Source organism: Bubalus bubalis, chromosome 8 (genome assembly GCF_019923935.1).
Source record: "Bubalus bubalis isolate 160015118507 breed Murrah chromosome 8, NDDB_SH_1, whole genome shotgun sequence".
Taxonomy (NCBI): Eukaryota; Metazoa; Chordata; class Mammalia; order Artiodactyla; family Bovidae; genus Bubalus; species Bubalus bubalis.
This window is the reverse complement of record NC_059164.1, coordinates 43,706,011-43,725,709: the sequence shown is the minus strand read 5'-3', so window position 1 is coordinate 43,725,709 and position 19,699 is coordinate 43,706,011. Positions and strand designations below refer to the sequence as shown.

General features: G+C 39.7%; 1 protein-coding gene across 1 annotated transcript in view; it reads left to right on the top strand.

The window, feature by feature from the left end:
• Positions 1-19,699, top strand: part of FBXL13 (F-box and leucine rich repeat protein 13) — a 214,514-nt gene that overhangs the window by 172,671 nt on the left and 22,144 nt on the right. Inside the window, exon 18 of the mRNA XM_025291068.3 lies at positions 5,658-5,741. Coding sequence (XP_025146853.2) covers positions 5,658-5,741 — 84 coding nt within the window. The remainder of the gene's footprint in view (positions 1-5,657; positions 5,742-19,699) is intronic.

Below are 19,699 nucleotides of genomic sequence, written 5' to 3'. Positions count from 1 at the left end.
ACTACTTCCCAAAGAACTCCCACTTTCCAAATGAAGCCTTTGTTCATGCTGCTTTCTCAGTCTGAAACACTGTTCCTATTACCTTACTTGTCAAAATCTTACCCAGTCTTTAAGGCTTAATTCAAATTCTTTTTCCTCCATGAAAGTTTCTTCTAGACTGACACCTCCTCCTTCCAACTAAAATAAATCACTCCCTGCTCTGTGGTCCCTATACCTCTTTTGAAACACATCCTCATTCCTTTTTGCATTATTGTCATTTATTCCCTGAAGAGGGAAAGTTTTGTTTAATAGTGTTGCATAGGATAACGTCTACATTCCAGAATAATGCTCAAGGCCCTCATTATGTGGTGCCTGCTTCCTTTCAAATCTTAAGTCTTGACACTCCATTCTATAGACATGATACCACAGCTATGCATGTTTAGTCGTGCAGTCATGTCTGACTCTTTGAAACCCTATGGACTGTAGCCCTCCAGGCTTCTCTGTCCATGGGATTTCCCAGGCAAGAATACTGGAGTTGGGGGATGGGGAGAGAGGTGGGAAGGCAGTTTGGGGGAGGAGGGGGCATATGAAGACCTATGGCTGATTCATGTTGATGTATGGCAGAAACCATCAAAATTTTATAGAACAATTATCCCCCAATTAAAATTAAAATTAAAAATAATACAGCAGTGGGTTGCCATTTCCTACTCCAGGGGATCTTCCTGACCCAGGGGTCAAACCCTCATCTCCTGCATTGGCAGGTAGATTCTTTACCACTGAGCCACCTGAGAAGCCATCAGAGCTATAGTATAAGCCAATTTTCCACCAGGGACTCCTGGTCCCTCAATTCCATGGCCTGTCGAGGAGAAAAGTGCTCCCCAGGATACCTATGAATCCCTAAGGCCTTGTGTTCTCATATAACCTGCAATGCTACTGACTTCTCCAGGCTACCACATATTTGCTTTCCTCTGCATTTTAACTGATTACAAAATTCAGTCCCTTCTAAGTTTTGGCAAAATAAAACATAAGCTTTCCTGCAAAGCATTCTTGAGTTTGGCTTACTTTTGAAGGAGATGAAGGAGGATTTACATTTTCATTATACTACAAATTCCCTGGAAATTTAAGTTTCCACTTTCCTTCTTATTTTTGTCTTGTCTTCCCACTTTCCTCTTTCCATCCCTCCCAGAAGTAAAAGTTCGGCACAGCCAACTCCTAGGACTCCTCCCTCAAACAATTAACAAAGGATTAAACAAAACAAAAACAAAACCTTGCAGTTTCTTCTTCTTTTTTTTTTTTTAAATTTTATTTTATTTTTAAACTTTACATAACTGTATTAGTTTTGCCAAATATCAAAATGAATCCACCACAGGTATACATATGTTCCCCATCCTGAACCCTCCTCCCTCCTCCCTCCCCATTCAATCCCTCTGGGTCGTCCCAGTGCACCAGCCCCAAGCATCCAGTATCGTGCATCGAACCTGGACTGGCAACTCGTTTCATACATGATATTTTACATGAGTTTCTTCTTAAGAGAAATTGTCTGACCAGCTTTTCACATAATTTTTCAAAATCCATGTAAATCTAATCATGCCATACTATACAGCTTCATACATACACCATACTATTTCATACTTTAATGCTTTTGCGCTTTCTGCTCTTTCAGCCTGGAACGTCCTTCCCTCTGTAGTTTACTTGGCAAATTACACTTCCCCACTCATGACTCTCCCCCATGACTCTCCCCCAATCTTCTCTAATCCAAAATAGTGGCTTCATCTTTCCTCTTTGGTTTAATCACTGTGCACAATATTTACCTTCACAGGATTGTAGCAATCTATTTTAAGTATGTCCTCAATGCTAGACTATGGACTCCTTGAGGGTAGACACTGCATCTCACTGACTTTTATACTCCCAGCTTCTATCCCAGAGCCTGATCAATATCAGATCAGATCAGATCAGATCAGTCGCTCAGTCGTGTCCAACTCTTTGCAACCCCATGAATCGTAGCACGCCAGGCCTCCCTGTCCACCACCAACTCCCGAAGTTCACTGAGACTCATGTCCATCGAGTCAGTGATGCCATCCAGCCATCTCATCCTCTGTCGTCCCCTTCTCCTCTTGCCCCTAATCCCTCTCAGCATCAGAGTCTTTTCCAATGAGTCAACTCTTCGCATGAGGTGGCCAAAGTACTGGAGCTTCAGCTTTAGCATCATTCCTTCTAAAGAAATCCCAGGGCTGATCTCCTTCAGAATGGACTGGTTGGATCTCCTTGCAGTCCGAGGGACTCTCAAGAGTCTTCTCCAACACCACAGTTCAAAAGCATCAATTCTTCAGCGCTCAGCCTTCTTCACAGTCCAACTGTCACATCCATACATGACCACAGGAAAAACCATAGCCTTGACTAGACGGACCTTTGTTGGCAAAGTAATGTCTCTGCTTTTGAATACGCTATCTAGGTTGGTCATAACTTTCCTTCCAAGGAGTAAGCGTCTTTTAATTTCATGGCTGCAGTCACCATCTGCAGTGATTTTGGAGCCCAGAAATAAAGTCTGACACTGTTTCCACTGTTTCCCCGTCTATTTCCCATGAAGTGATGGGACCAGATGCCATGATCTTCGTTTTCTGAATGTTGAGCTTTAAGCCAACTTTTTCACTCTCCACTTTCACTTTCATCAAGAGGCTTTTGAGTTCCTCTTCACTTTCTGCCATAAGGGTGGTGCCATCTGCAGATCTGAGGTTATTGATATTTCTCCCGGCAATCTTGATTCCAGCTTGTGTTTCTTCCAGTCCAGTGTTTCTCATGATGTACTCTGCATAGAAGTTAAATAAGCAGGGTAACAATATACAGCCTTGACGTCCTCCTTTTCCTATTTGGAACCAGTCTGTTGTTCCATGTCCAGTTCTAACTGTTGCTTCCTGACCTGCATACAAATTTCTCAAAAGGCAGGTCAGGTGGTCTGGTATTCCCATCTCTTTCAGAATTTTCCACAGTTTCTTGTGATCCACACAGTCAAAGGCTTTGGCATAGTCAATAAAGCAGAAATAGATGTTTTTCTGGAACTCTCTTGCTTTTCCATGATCCAGTGGATGTTGTCAATTTAATCTCTGGTTCCTCTGCCTTTTCTAAAACCAGCTTGAACTTCAGAAAGTTCATGGTTCACGTATTGCTGAAGCCTGGCTTGGAGAATTTTGAGCATTACTTTACTAGCGTGTGAAATGAGTGCAATTGTGCGGTAGTTTGAGCATTCTTTGGCATTGCCTTTCTTTGGGATTGGAATGAAAAATGACCTTTTCCAGTCCTGTGGCCACTGCTGAGTTTTCCAAATTTGCTGACATATTGACTGCAGCACTTTCACAGCATCATCTTTCAGGATTTGGAATAGCTCAACTGAATTCCATCACCTCCACTAGCTTTGTTCATAGTGATGCTTTCTGAGGCCCACTTGACTTCACATTCCAGGATGTCTGGCTCTAGGTCAGTGATCACAGCATCGTGATTATCTGGGTTGCAAAGATCTTTTTTGTACAGTTCTTCTGTGTATTCTTGCCACCTCTTCTTAATATTTTCTGCTTCTGTTAGGTCCATACCATTTCTGTCCTTTATCGAGCCCATCTTTTCATGAAATGTTCCTTTGGTATCTCTGATATTCTTGAAGAGATCCCTAGTCTTTCCCATTCTGTTGTTTTCCTCTATTTCTTTGCATTGATCGCTGAAGAAGGCTTTCTTATCTCTTTTTGCTATTCTTTGGAACTCTGCATTCAGATGTTTATATCTTTCCTTTTCTCCTTTGCTTTATAATACATGCTAATTAAATATTCATCTAATGAATAATAAATTAAGAATGAATGAATTTTCTCTAGACCTGAGATTCAAGACTTCTAAGGTATAAAGAAAGACTGTAAAATGTTGGAACCATCATTTGCTTCAGAGAACACCTTCTAATTTGGAGCATTTATAAATTTCAGTGCCAAGGCTTCTTATTATCTGTCCATAGTCTGTTAAATGTCATACTTAGCAAGTATACTTCATTATAGTCCATTTAAAAAATTTCTAACATGGCCTACATAGAAGCAATAAAAAGTGAAAACTTCAGAGAAACTATTTAGAGATAGTTTCATAAAACCAATTCCACATAGAATAATAAAACATGTTTAGCTATTATCAAGCATAGGGCAAATAGAAAAACTGAATCACTTACTTGATATTTTTGTTCAAACAATTTAGTTTCTGTTGGGAGAGTATCTAAATTCCAATTCTTTTAACATGAATAAAACAGCATCCACATCTGGAACCCAGACCACATGTGATGGCTTCACAGAGTGCCCATTCTTTGTTTTGAAACAATGAGACAGAAAATATAATGTGTTCCTAGGAAAGGAATCCACATTTGCAATGAAATGAATAAATAGGGTCATTTTATTTTTGTGTGGCGTACAGAACTGTCAAATGAAATTAGAAATTGTAATTTAACAGTGACTTCAATCAAGCAGAATTTCAAGTACTCTTCTCTTTGATATGCATTTTATTTTTGAAAAATGCAAGGTCCAATATGTAAATCGGTAAAAAAAAACAGCATATAATACTTGCATGACCCATTTTCAATTATAGTCCAAATGTGGTTTTTATGATTAAAAGGTAAATCAGTCCTGAAAATAAAATGTAAAAAGGACAAATCATATACCATTTCCAGCATTTTCCCCTGCCAGCCAGCTCTGGGACCATAAAAGGAGAAACTGCTCTAGTCTATATAGTCTAGGAAGCATATATAGGAAATAGAAAAGTAACATGATCCTGAATGCAAAACAGAAGGATGGCATTTATAAGGCACAACAGTTAGTTCCTTAACTGAATGTTGTACCAGCTTAGGAGAATAGGTACTGAGAAATGGGCCAACCAACGAAAGTGAAAGCAAAAGTGAGTCGCTCAGTTGTGTCTGACTCTTTGCCACCCCATGGACTACAGCCCATCATGCCTCTCTGTCCATGGAATTCTCCAGGCAAGAAAACTGGAGTGGGTTGCCAGTATTTTCCAGGGGATCTCCCTGACCCAGGGATTGAACCTGGGTCTCCTGAATTGCAGGCAGATTCTTTATCATTTGAGCACCAACAAAACCACACATTAAAAAAGTGAAGAGCTGAAAGTGAAATCCATTTTTTTTAAATAAAAAGAAACAAACTTTTAGCCGGAAAAAAGAAATGAACTACTAGTGAATAATTATCTGTCTATGGGCCTTTACCTAAAAATGTGTTTCTTCTCCCTCCAAGCAATTAAATATAATAAAATGAGCTAAAGATTTTCAGATTTTAGGCTAAGCATAAATAAGAATTTATTGATAAATAGATTCATTAGCCACATGAAGTGTCTTCAAATAAAATAAAGCTGTAAACTTAGGCAACTGAAGATTTCTTTACATTGATTCATGTAACATTTACTTGAAAACAGGAGGCAAAATAAGAAGTTTTCTGGTTCTAGGATTTGTAATACTTTTTGTAAAACATTAGAGATAACCTGAAAATTTTATTTAATAATGTTGCCTAACCAAAGTGATTGTATGATTAAGTCTAAAGAAATATAAAACAGAAGGTAAATATTTTTAGTTGCATAAACTGTTGTTATCTTATTGGAAATACACCTTCTATACTAATGTATTATCAAATAATCTTTATATTAAACATTTTTAGGGTTTGATGACACTTTCCAGACACAGAAAATTAAAGGAACTTTCTGTGTCTGAGTGTGATAAAATCACCGATTTTGGAATCCAGGTAAGACAATTATGTTTTTTGTTGTTGCTGTTAAAGAATTAAGATTGAAAATTAAGTGCAAATTGAATAACCTTTGTGGGTAACAATAGGAAAAAAAAGAAGCGGAATGGAACTAATAATACGTATGTGATTTTGGTTGAGCCAGGATCAACTCTGCCTTTAGTCAGGTCTCCACAGCCTGAGGTGATTGAGAGGATTTGCTTTGGCTTGTTTTCCTGTCTACTCTCTCCCTTCCAGATGTCAGACTCATAGGATAGACAGGGATAGGCTGACATTTTATTTGGAGAATAATGAACTGCAATGTGGTAAAAGTCTTCTCATATCAATATAATAGAAATGTTCTGTAGAAAGAAATGTTATATCATCTAACCATGAAAATTGGGGGAGTCTGAAAAATTATACCAGGTACTTAACCATTAGGGACTACGTTATTCAAACATAATTGGTAGTATACTTTGCCAGGATGGAAAGCATGAGATAAGTAATTGGATAAGATAAATGATTGTATGCTCAAATGGTAATTTAAGAACTCATGAGAAGTAAATTTCCTAGACTTGGTGTTGAGTGATAGATAGGAAGTCATAAAGTAGTTATTGTGAGCAAGCCATACATGGTGTTTATCACAACATTAAGCATCTCAGTTTGCTGTTAAAAGAAGACAACTGAAATTATATATCATACTTGTATTGAACTAGGGCAAAATCTGGTTCAGATCAGATCAGATCAGATCAGTCGCTCAGTCGTGTCCGACTCTTTGCGACCCCATGAATCGCAGCACGCCAGGCCTCCCTGTCCATCACCAACTCCCGGAGTTCACTGAGACTCATGTCCATCGAGTTGGTGATGTCATCCAGCCATCTCATCCTCTGTCGTCCCCTTCTCCTCCTGCCCCCAATCCCTCCCAGCACCAGAGTCTTTTCCAATGAGTCAACTCTTTGCATGAGGTGGCCAAAGTATTGGAGTTTCAGCTTTAGCATCATTCCTTCCAAAGAAATCCCAGGGCTGATCTCCTTCAGAATGGACTGGTTGGATCTCCTTGCAGTCCAAGGGACTCTCAAGAGTCTTCTCCAACACCACAGTTCAAAAGCATCAGTTCTTCAGCGCTCAGCCTTCTTCACAGTCCAACTCTCACATCCATACATGACCACAGGAAAAACCATAGCCTTGACTAGACGAACCTTTGTTGGCAAAGTAATGTCTCTGCTTTTGAATATGCTATCTAGGTTGGTCATAACCTTCCTTCCAAGGAGTAAGCGTCTCTTAATTTCATGGCTGCAGTCACCATCTGCAGTGATTTTGGAGCCCCCAAAAATAAAGTCTGACACTGTTTCCACTGTTTCCCCATCTATTTCCCATGAAGTGATGGGACCGGATGCCATGATCTTCGTTTTCTGAATGTTGAGCTTTAAGCCAACTTTTTCACTCTCCACTTTCACTTTCATCAAGAGGCTTTTGAGTTCCTCTTCACTTTCTGCCATAAGGGTGGTGCCATCTGCAGATCTGAGGTTATTGATATTTCTCCCGGCAATCTTGATTCCAGCTTGTGTTTCTTCCAGTCCAGTGTTTCTCATGATGTACTCTGCATAGAAGTTAAATAAGCAGGGTGACAATATACAGCCTTGATGTCCTCCTTTTCCTATTTGGAACCAGTCTGTTGTTCCATGTCCAGTTCTAACTGTTGCTTCCTGACCTGCATACAAATTTCTCAAAAGGCAGATCAGGTGGTCTGGTATTCCCATCTCTTTCAGAATTTTCCACAGTTTCTTGTGATCCACACAGTCAAAGGCTTTGGCATAGTCAATAAAGCATTCAAAAAATCTGGTTACTGATTAGTAAAATAGTGGAAGATAGCATTTTTAAACGGAACTAATAATCTAGGAATGTGGAAACTGTTAAATGCATTGGAAACCCCATTTAAAGCATCCTGAGAGTTCAGAAACCCCAGAAAATATGAAAATCTGGGATTAAACTCAGAAAAATAATTTAAATACAAACTCTTATTGACATAAAAGAAGTCATCTCACATGTAGAAAGATAATGCAAATATTAGCTGAAAAGTCCACCAGACAATGGCATACCTGAAGTTAAGCTGTCTTCCATAAATTTGAAATGAAATTTTCAAGCTTGGTTCTAACATAGCTAATAGAAGAGTGTTCAAACATTATATGAACTGTTGGGCTACAGAGAGTGCCAGGTCAAATGGTGTTCTAGACTTTAGCATAGAATTTCACCATTCTGAAGCTGAAGGGATCTTAGAATCATCTAAACCATCTCTGTAATTTTACAAGTGAGGAAACTAAGGCCCAAAGGGCTTAAACAGTCCAAAGTCCTATGCCTTCTCAGCAAACTAATATGATTTTACAGAAATGAAGAGTAGAAACAGAGAACCACTATTCTAAATGGTTGATGGTCAACATAACCTAGTGGGAAAAATTGTTTTCAAATGATTTTCACTGTACTTCATTGTATCGGGACAGTGTAATGGTACTGAACAGGAAAATGTAACACTGATAAGAAGTCTCCTTTAAAAAGAAGGGAAGGGAAAGAAAAAAAAATAAGAAGTCTCCTTTAGGAGGCAATAATGTCAAACAATGTGAATTTCTCCCAGTTTCAGATCCTGGTTGCCAAATTTCTAGCAGGTTCCTAAGAAATCTACCTAGTAGTACGTTCAACTGTATAAAGAGGTAAAAAGAACAAACACTATTTTTCAAAGCAAAGATCCCAGAGAGGAGCAACAACTTGCATAGGGCAAGATTGTAACTCTACAATAAGGAAAGGGGTTATAATGTGTGTAACCTACTAGAAGAAAAAGCCAAGAGGTTCCTCTAAAGTTAAACCATGATTTATGTACTGCAGTTCATTTAAGGATTAAACATGAATTTACATAAAACTTTATCCATGAATATGATCTAGTCAAGCATTCAAAAGGTATTTAACAAGGCAACAGAGTAAAGGTTATTAAAATTAAACAGGTATTAACATTTCTAATATCAGATTATATTTCCTTTATGGGATCAATTACATTTGATCAATAACTACAAATCATTCAGAAGTATTAAAACCCCCTATTGTGATGACATATCATGTATGGATGTGAGAGCTGGACTGTGAAGAAAGCTGAGCACCGAAGAATTGATGCTTTTGAACTGTGGTGTTGGAGGAGACTCTTGAGAGTCTCTTGGATTGCAAGGAGATCCAACCAGTCCATTCTAAAGGAGATCAGCCCTGGGATTTCTTTGGAAGGAATGATGCTAAAGCTGAAACTCCAGTACTTTGGCCACCTGATGCAAAGAGTTGACTCACTGGGAAAGACCCTGATGCTGGGAGGGACTGGGGGCAGGAGGAGAAGGGGACGACAGAGGATGAGATGGCTGGATGGCATCACCAACTTGATGGACATGAGTCTGGGTGAACTCTGGGAGTTGGTGATGGACAGGGAGGCCTGGCGTGCTGTGATTCATGGGGTCACAAAGAATCGGACATGACTGAGCAACTGAACTGAACTGACTGATTCATTTAAAAGTGCTCCTTGGAATGAAAGAGAGTGCTCACCAAAGTTTGAAGCTAAGTATCAGGAAGCCAGTGCTTCCTGCCATGGCCTTTTTATTTTCCCTCCTGAAGCCTGAAAATCATACTATTTTTAGGTGCTCTGAGATTTTAGATGAAAAAGTTTACCTATATGCTAACTGTATGATCATACAGCTGAGTTTGGTATAGCTTTTAAAAATGTAGTCTTTTATTGATGTATTGATTTCAGTGATCTAAAAGAAAACAAAAGATGGGAAATACAGGAGCATGGAAATACAGAATTATTTAATTATCAGTTGCACAAGATTGGATGTTCTATTCAAGTTCATGAAAAAAAATTTTTTTTTCTCTTTCTCATCATCCCTTTTTTTCTCCTCTCCTCCCTGCTTTTGGAGTGTATGTGGTGTGTGTGTATGTGTATGTGTGACTGTATGCTCACACTGAAATGCTGTGACTTTCGATCTCTTTTTACCTCTTCCAAGGTTTCAAGGTTTACACTAATGGGCATGTGGTAATCTTTCTCCTCCTTCCCTCCTCCAGCCTAATTATTAAGTTCCAAAAGAGATGAAATAAAGAGGGAGGAGGAGAAAGTGATACATAAGCCAATTTCATGATTCTTTATCTGGATTTGAAACAAACGTGATTAAATTGAGATGTTTAGATTATCCTAAATTTATCAGGAAATTTCTTGTTATTTAGGAGGTAGGGAACTCTCTTTTTGGCATACGACATTGAAAACTACATAATGATTTAATGAGAAAAAGGAGACGATAAGCATTTTTACCCTGGCTTGGTTTTGCAAGAGTCATGAACATAATAAGAATAAAAAATTACCTCATTTTAGTTTTACTGGAAACCACAACATATGAAGTTTGAATATCTGGAGCCTCAGATGTATTAAGTTTTTAGGATCTGGTTTTAATTACTTTTCCCAACTTTAGTTTTTTTCCTGAGAACATTAGACATTCAATGATCATGTTAAACTGAAATTATTTGGTACTCTTGAAAGACACTCATTTTGGAAGCAATGTCTGATATAGTCATAGCTGGGCATTTCTCAAGAAACTTTTTTCCTTGAGCATTTGGTGAATTTAAATAACAGACCGTCAAGTTTGGCAAAAGAATTGGTTTAACTGCGATGTGTGTGTGTGCTCAGTTGCTCAGTCATGTCCGACTCTTTGCAACCCCACGGACTATAGCCCGCCAGGCTCCTCTGTCCATGGAATTTTACTGGTAAGAATACTGGAATGGGTTGCCATTTCCTCTTCCAAACCCAGGGATCAAACCCGTGTCTCCTGTGTCACCTGCATTTGGCAGCAGATTCTTTACCAATAGCACCACCTGGGAAGCCCCTTTAACTGAGATGCTATGGTACAAATATATTAGAAGTTTTGTTTTATTAAGTTGTTTGAATAGAACCAATGGAATAAATAAAATTATTTAGTCTAACTGCTTTTTATATTCCCTTAACCTGGTGACTCAGATGGTAAAGAACCTGCCTGCAATGCAGGAGAAAGTGAAAGTCACTCAGTAGTGTCTGACTCTTTACAACCCCATGGACTATACACAGTCCATGGAATTCTCCAGGCCAAAATACTGGAGTGGTTAACCTTTCCCTTCTACAGGGGATTTCCCCAGCCCAGGGATCAAACTCAGGTCTTTTGCACTGCAGGTGGATTCTTTACCAGCTGAGCCACTAGGGAAGCCCAATTGTTGAGTATATGTGTGTAAATTAAATATATGTATACATCTTAGACACCACCCTTATGGCAGAAAAGTGAAGAGGAACTCAAAAGCCTCTTGAAGAAAGTGAAAGTGGAGAGTGAAAAAGTTAGCTTAAAGCTCAACATTCAGAAAATGAAGATCATGGCATCCAGTCCCATCACTTCATGGGAAATAGATGGGGAAACAGTAGAAACAATGTCAGACTTTATATTTTTGGGCTCCAAAATCACTGCAGATGGTGACTGCAGCCATGAAATTAAAAGATGCTTACTCCTTGGAAGAAAAATTATGACCAACCTAGATAGCATATTGAAAAAGAGACATTACTTTGCCAACAAAGGTTCCTCTAGTCAAGGCTATGGTTTTTCCTGTGGTCACGTATGGATATGAGAGTTGGACTGTGAAGAAGGCTGAGCGCTGAAGAACTGATGCTTTTGAACTGTGGTGTTGGAGAAGACTCTTGAGAGTCCCTTGGACTGCAAGGAGATCCAACCAGTCCATTCTGAAGGAGATCAGCCCTGGGATTTCTTTAGAAGGAATGATGCTAAAGTTGAAACTCCAGTACTTTGGCCACCTCATGCAAAGAGTTGACTCATTGGAAAAGACTCTGGTGCTGGGAGGGATTGGGGGCAGGAGGAGAAGGGGACGACAGAGGATGAGATGGCTGGATGGCATCACCAACTCAATGGATGTGAGTTTGAGTGAACTCCGGGAGTTGGTGATGGACAGGGAGGCCTGGCGTGCTGCGATTCATGGGGTCGCAAAGAGTCGGACATGACTGATCAACTGAACTGAACTGGATACCAAACAAGATTGCCAGGAGAAATATCAATAAAAGCGAAGAAGAACTAAAGAGCCTCTTGAGGAAAGTGAAAGAGGAGAGTGAAAAAAATGGACTTAAAACTCAACATTCAGAAAATTAAGAACATGGCATCTGGTCCCATCACTTCATGGCAAATAGATGGGAAAACAGTGGAAACAGTGGCAGACTTTATTTTTTTGGGCTCCAAAATCACTGCAGATGGTGACTGCAGCCATGAAATTAAAAGACCCTTGCTCCTTGGAAGAAAAGTTATGACCAACCTAGACAGCATATTAAAAAGCAGAGACATTACTTTGCCAACAAAGGTCCGTCTAGTCAAAGCTATGGTTTTTCCAGTAGTTATGTATGGATGTGAGAGTTGGACTATAAAGAAAGCTGAGTGCTGAAGAATTGATGCTTTTGAACTGTCATGTTGCAGAAGATTCTCGAGAGTCCCTTGGACTGTAAGGAGATCCAACCAGTCAATCCTAGAGGAAATCAGTCCTAAATACTCATTGGAAGGACTGATGCTAACGCTGAAACTCCAATACTTTGGCCACCTGATGTGAAGAACTGACTCATTTGAAAAGACCCTGAGGCTGAGAAACATTGAAGATGGGAAGAGAAAGAGACAACAGAGGATAAGATGGTTGGATGGCATCACCAACTCAATGGACATGAGTGAATATACTCTGGGAGCTGGTGATGGACACGGAGGCCTGGCGTACTTCAGTCCATGGGGTCTCAAAGAGTCAGACACAACTGAATGATTGAACTAACAAACTAACTAATACCAAATAAATTGTGGTCACTATTCAAGGCAAATAAAAATTAGTTTTTTAAGGAATTATCTTTTTGGTTGCTCTCACCTTCTGAGATGGCCCACATTCTGCCTGTGGAGTGTGTTTCTCTCTAAATAAATGTGCTTCTTACCTATCACTTTGTCTCTCACTGAATTCTTTCTGCAATGAGACATCAAGAACCTAAGTTTCATTAATTCCTGAGATCAGGTGTGTGATCTCGGTTTAAAGACCATGGGTTCAAGTCCCAACCTGAGTTCCATGGTTTCACCTGGTGAGTTGGGGGGGGACAGTGATAAGGCACTCACTCCCCCAGCTGAGTCCTTCCTCAGGAGCTGCTGTATCCCAGGGTAGGCCTCTTCCCTGGATCAGAGCTAATCCAGTTGCTGGTTGATACTATGAGGCGGAGGCCCAGCCCTCTTGCTTCAATTTAAGTCAACTTGGAAGAGTCCGTCCTTCCAGTTCAAACTGAAAGGATGTGAAACATCTGGATATACTGCAGAATATCTCAAGGGTTCACTACATCAACGAACAAATGTGGGAGGTATATTGGAAGCCTTGACTAGACATATTTGTTTCAAAGAATGGGAGATAAATCCTGCAAAGCATCAAAGCTCAGCTAAAAGTATACGTACACAAAAAAACCTTCATGCAGATGTTTATAGGAGTTTTATTTATAATTGCCAAAATGTGAAAGCATCCAGCATGTCCTTCTATAGGTAAATAGATAAATAAACATCCAGACAATGGAACATTATTCAGCAATAAAAAGAAAAGAGACACCAAGTCGAGAAAAGACATGGAGGAAGTATAAATGCTATTACCATGAAAGAAGCCAATCTGAAAAGGCTAAGTACTGTATGATTCCAACTATATGACATTCTGGAAAGGCAAAACTATGAAGACACTAAAAGATCAAAACCTATAGGGGAGGAAGAGATTGAAAGGTGGAGCACAGAGGATTTTAAGGGCAGTGAAACTGCTCTGTATGATATTATCATGGTGAGTACATGTCATTATACATTTGTCAAAACTAATAGAATGTACAATTCCAAGAGGGAACCCTAATGTAAACTATGGACTTTGGGTGATTATGATGTGTTGATACAGGTTTATCAATTGTAACAAACATACCGCTCTGGTGGGGCATGTTGATAATAGTGGAGGCTATGCATGTGTGGGGGTAGGAGATAATATGGGGAATTTCTGTAACTTTTGCTTAATTCTGTGGCGAACCTAAAACTCTTCTAAAATATAAAGTCTATTTTTTTAAAAAAAGAATTATCTTTTTGTTTATACTTTAAAAAATTAAGAATCTATGTAAATGGCAAGACTCCTTTTCCTATGGTAAGGAGATGTTTCGAATATGCTTTTAGAAGAAACAATTAAAAAATTTTATTCCTATGAATGAACCAGTGCATTTTGGGGGGCTTGCCAGGTGGCTCAGTAGTAAAGAATCTGCCTGTGATGAGCAAGAACGTGGGTTTGATCCCTGGGTGCATTTTTTAGTGGCACCTAAATTATAATTGATTAAACATATGTATGTATAAGAGTATTAAGCAATTCTATGACACTACATAATTAATTACTACTATTCTTGAGAATGCTATAAGAGAATATACAAAGTAAAAAGGAAATGGATCATTGTTTTTAATTAGGATTATGATTTTAGACATATTTCCCAACATCGCCGTTAAATTAGTATAACATGCAGGATATTGATGTACACACTGAGGCACTAAATTAACCCTTTTGCTTTTGGCAACGTGTATGTGCCCTAAGCCCCCAGATGTTTGGGTTTTTTTTTCCATCTTTACTCAGCCTGACTCCATATCTACTTCTGTTACAATCTCATAACACTGTGCATCATGTTCACATACTACAAAGGCAGGCCTCTCTGTTTAAGCCCTCTTACTGCCCACCTATGTATGAGCAAGGCTTATCAAATCTTGGAGGAAGAAGGTCTACAGGGACAAAATGAACATACGGAACATTCCTTTTTGTACACTAATTTTATATCATGCAACTTTGTTATAATTGCTTATTAGTTCTAGTAGTTGGTATGTGTTTTTTTTGTTTTGGCTTTTTGTTAATTCTTTGCGATTTTCTTCTTTTTTTTTTTTTTCTTTGCGATTTTCTACCTAACAGTCATACCATCTGCAAACACAGGCATTATTTTTTTCTTCTCTATCTATATACCTTCTATTTCTTTTTTTTACTGAATTAGTTAGGACTTCCAGTATGATAGGAGTGAAAAGGGAAAACATCTTTGTTTCATTCCTGATCTTACGGAGAAACCACAGGTTTCTTTTCCCTGAGTATGATGTTAGCTATAGATTTTTTGTACATGTTCTTTATCATGTTGAAAGAACTTTCCCTCTATTCCTAGTCTTGCTGAGAGTGTTTTTCAGTAATGTGTGTTGGATTTTGTCAAATACAATCTTTGATATGATCATACAGTTTTTCTTCTTTAGCCCATTGATGTGATGAATTACATTAGTTGATTTTTGAATTTTGAACCAGCCTTGCATATGTCCACAGCATTATTTCAAAATGGTTACTAAATACTTTATTCCTCCCCTTAAGTCTCTGCTGTCAGAACTTAGAGGCCCTCTTAGAGGCCCTCCTAGAGGTAAAGCTCAGGAAAGTCTGTAGGCCCACTTAAGGTTGGCCCGCCAGGAATTTTTCTCTCAGGCTACTCCATTCTCAGTTTCCAGCAATTAGTCAACTACCCTTTCAGTGTGCCTAATTGTACTGGCTCCAGCCACAAGTTTCCCCACTCCTGCTGCTCCTGCTGCTCCTGCTGCCGCTGCTAAGTCGCTTCAGTTGTGTCCGACTCCGTGCGACGCCATAGACGGCAGCCCACCAGGCTCCTCTGTCCCTGGGATTCTCCAGACAAGAACACTGGAGTGGGTTGCCATTTCCTTCTCCAGTCCACGAAAGTGAAAAGTGAAAGTGAAGTCACTCAGTTGTGTCCAACTCTTTGCGACTAGTAAGCCCTAATTCTCTGTATTTGCCTGACTCTCCAATTTTGACAGTGGTGGTTTGTTTTATGACCTCAATTATCTGACAGATCTAAGGAGAGCTGCTGATTTTCAGTCTGCTCAGCTTTTTTCTTGTTTTGAGGATGGGACTGATAAGTTCCAGACTTCCATGACAGACTGGAAACTGGAAGTCTGGAACACGAGTTTTGGATCCCTGGATGTTGGCTGAATCAGTGGCATCCAAAAAGGGATGACCAATGTACAGTGGGCTCTGAATCAGATCTTGAGGCCCAGCAATGAAGTCAGGAACTGAAAGTCGCTGGAGCCAAGAGCAGAGACCCATAGGTAAGTTGGGCAGGTAGGCGGTCACTGTCGAGCATGGCACCTGTGGCTGTTGTGAGCTCTCTGCAGTGTGCCCGGCTGTGCTTATATAGATGGGGCCTGTGGCTGCCCCAAAGTTCAAGTATTTTCTTTGGTCATGTTCTTCCAGAAAGATCTTCAGTTTCCTTAGTACAACACTAGAATTTTATTTGCAATTACAAAATTGGAGAAAACTTAGATGATTAAGTTCAAATTGAATGAAGAATTCCACGCCCTCATGTAAGACAATAGTCTGTCTAATTCAGATTAACTGATTTTATGAAAATGTGACAGTTTGCTCAGTGACTGAACTGAAAACATTTGGACTGGACTTTCTATGTAGTGGACACTGAGATAATCTGTTTTTGAAAAGAGAAATCATTCTAAAATCTTTAAAGAATATTGAGGCTGGGTCTAGTAGAATAAAGAGACTTAGAAAAATCCAATACCACTTAGTCATTGTAACATTAATTTAGCATCTGCTACATGCCAGACACTGTTCTAAGTATTTCCCATACAGTAATTAGCTACTTTATGAGGTACGTAATACTTTTGATTCCACTTTACAGATAAGGAGACTGAAGTTCAGAGAGGTTATGAATCTTACCCCAAATAATGAAACAAGCAAGCATGTGAGCTAGGGTATAACATGTCTTATTCCAGAGTGACAATTCTTGCCATTATGCTGTGATAAACGAAGCCACAGAAGGATTCAGTTGAGATAGTTAATCCAGCATGGGAATGACAATGAGAGCCTATCTGTTGGAAAATCACTTTAATAAGCAATATAGAAGACGGATTGAAGATCAGAGGGGAGAAAGAACTGCTATCACTATTAAAGGTAGAAATATGTTAAGAGGTTTTTGTTATAGTCCAGGGGAGAGAAGATGGCAGCCTGAACAGCAACAGAAGAGAATGAATGGGAGACTATCTGGATAGCAAATCCACAGAATGGTCATGGTTTGGATGGGACAGGGTCAAGCTATGGTTAAGGATGATGGCCATGCTTCTGGATTGAAGATTGGGGGGCAAGAGAAGGGGGAGACAGAGGATGAGATGGTTGGATGGCATCATCGACTCAATGGACAGGAGTTTAAGCAAACTCCCAGAGACAGTGAAGGACAGGGAAGCCTGGTGTGCTGCAGTCCATGAGTTCACAAAAAGTCAGACACGACTGAGCAACTGAACAGTAACAACAACAACCACGATTCTGATTTGGCTGCCTGGGAAGTTTGTGGTACCCTCATTTTCAAGCTGTTTTCCAAAGCCAAGTCAGGTGTCCAGGGCTATGAACTACCAAGTCTGATTCAGCATTTTTGGCATTTACCGCTGCACTTTATTTTCTTGGGAGTGATTTTGTCTGTGCATCCTCTCAGCTCTCGTCATCCCTTTACTCTGAAGACAGTCTTAAGCATCCGCTCTCCCACTCTTTACCCACAGACTCATGGTGGCTAAGGGAGCTCTGCTGGAGTTTGTTTCTATTTTTACTCTATGTATAGTAATGTGAGGTGTTCTCTGTGTCCTAGTAATGATGAATGTATGGGTCCTATGGAGTTTTATTTGTCCTCTCAATAGATTTTATGGCTTTGGGAAGAGGGGAAGATTCAGATGTAGGTAACTGTCGTTGTTCTTCAAACCCAATCACGGCCTCCTCTTTATTTATTATTATTTTTTTAATGAAAAAAAGTATCTCTAACAGAGAAGGCTGCTGCTGCTGCTGCTAAGTCGCTTCAGTCGTGTCCGACTCCGTGCGACCCCAGAGACGGCAGCCCACCAGGCTTCCCCGTCCCTGGGATTCTCCAGGCAAGAACACTGGAGTGGGTTGCCATTTCCTTCTCCAATGCATGAAAGTGAAAAGTGAAAGTGAAGTCACTCAGTCGTGTCCAATTCTAGCGACCCCATGGACTGCAGCCCACCAGGCTCCTCTGTCCGTGGGATTTTCCAGGCAAGAGTACTGGAGTGGGATGCCATTGCCTTCTTCAACAGAGAAGGCTATCTACCTTTTAAAACCCTCTAATCAGAATGCAGTGGGTAGGACTTATAACCATATAAGAGAGATAAGAGGCATGTGGTAGTGATTCAGCTTCATCTACTCTCTGTTGTCTTTTCTGTCTAGCTTGTTGTATATATTCTTCACAAGCTGATTTACTGGTATCTTGCAAATGGCACTGCTGATGAATTTTAAGAGCCCAGATAAAGTCTAGGTTACTGTCATGTTCTCTGATGATCACAAAGGTATCTGATAACTTTTGGTTTTGGGTAAAAGCAGCAGTGGAGGTGCTAGAACCTCCACATCCCTCATTGTTCTCTTAGGGACTCTTCTTTTTTGAGATCTTTAATTTTGCCCTAACTGCTTGGACACTTGAGATAACAAGTTCCTTTTCCCCTTTAATCTTCAGTGTGTTTTGACCTCTTTTATCCTGACTTACAAACTTTTGATTTTACTTTTTATTTGACCTTTAGTAACAGATTTACCTTGACTTGCAAACAGAAAGGGGAGAAGAGAGGAAAGATCAAGGAATAAGGCACAGGGGAAGTGTGGCCATATGCGACAAATTATAAGCTATTTTATAGCTGGGAGAACAGCAAAGCAAGATCCATGGCTGTTCATCTGGCTTTCAGCTTGACCCAGGAATGTTTAGTAAGTTGAATGGTTCTATAGATATGGGTCTGCTCCAGGCTGAGTCCAACTGAAGACTGAGGATTCAGGGTTCTCAGTCCTGTACCCTGGACTCCCTGCGCTAGAGAACTGAAACCCTTACAACTAGCGTGGAGCATCTACATGGCTACTCAGGTTGGAAAGGCCTAGGCGTACTCACCTCGTTCCCCAACAGTCCTATCTGCGTCTTCCTCCTTAATAATCGCCTACAGCCAGCCTGTTCTGCAAGTGTAAGAAAAACTGGGTTCTTGTTTTGCCCTAGCACTCATCTTGGATTCATTCTTGACCTAAAAACAAGAACTGAATGACTCTCCAGTGACTCTTTTCTGATCTTAAGCTCCTACTTTGAATTACTAAACTTTCTGAATAGTTATAAAATGTTGTTTATACCAGACTCGCATCACTCACTCTCATCAGTTCATAGACCTCACCCTCTAGTACTAAACCAAAATCAGTTTTAGTGGGCTTTGACACAGAGTAACTTACAGTGCCAAAGATGGATTAGATGTGTTGGCTCCACATGGCAACAATGTTTAAAAAAAACAACATTGATTTCTATTTGGTTTCCAAGATTAAACCATTTAGGAATTATCAAAGCATGGGATTTCAATAACTCCACCTCTTCCCCAGGGATAGTTATGTTTATTGATTGTAAGGGAAGCAACAAACAGAAGATCCATTTCCAAAATGGCCACAATTCTTGGCCTCTGGTGCAGTGGAAGCTATGAAATCTCCTGCATGTGGGAAGATGGAGCATCCAGATGTCTGGACACTTTATCTCTTGGCTATACCACTCAGGAAAATTCTTTATCTTAATCACTAATATAGGTTATTATTAGGAAGTAACTGACTAAACAGTCTATGATGAAGATATCAGAAGATCTCAGGTTCAGAATTATTTCACATGGTCTTAGAAGAAGGAACTAAGGAATCCCTCTGGTAGAATTAAGAACTGGGTATCTGAAACCTTATGGAAAAAGCACCTCCCACAGAACCTGGAATAAGTATGAGCTTTGTTATAGAAATTGATGCTTCATGGCTACCCATGCCAAGAACAGTCTATTTATAATAGAACAAAATACTCTTTAGAGAACTAAGGA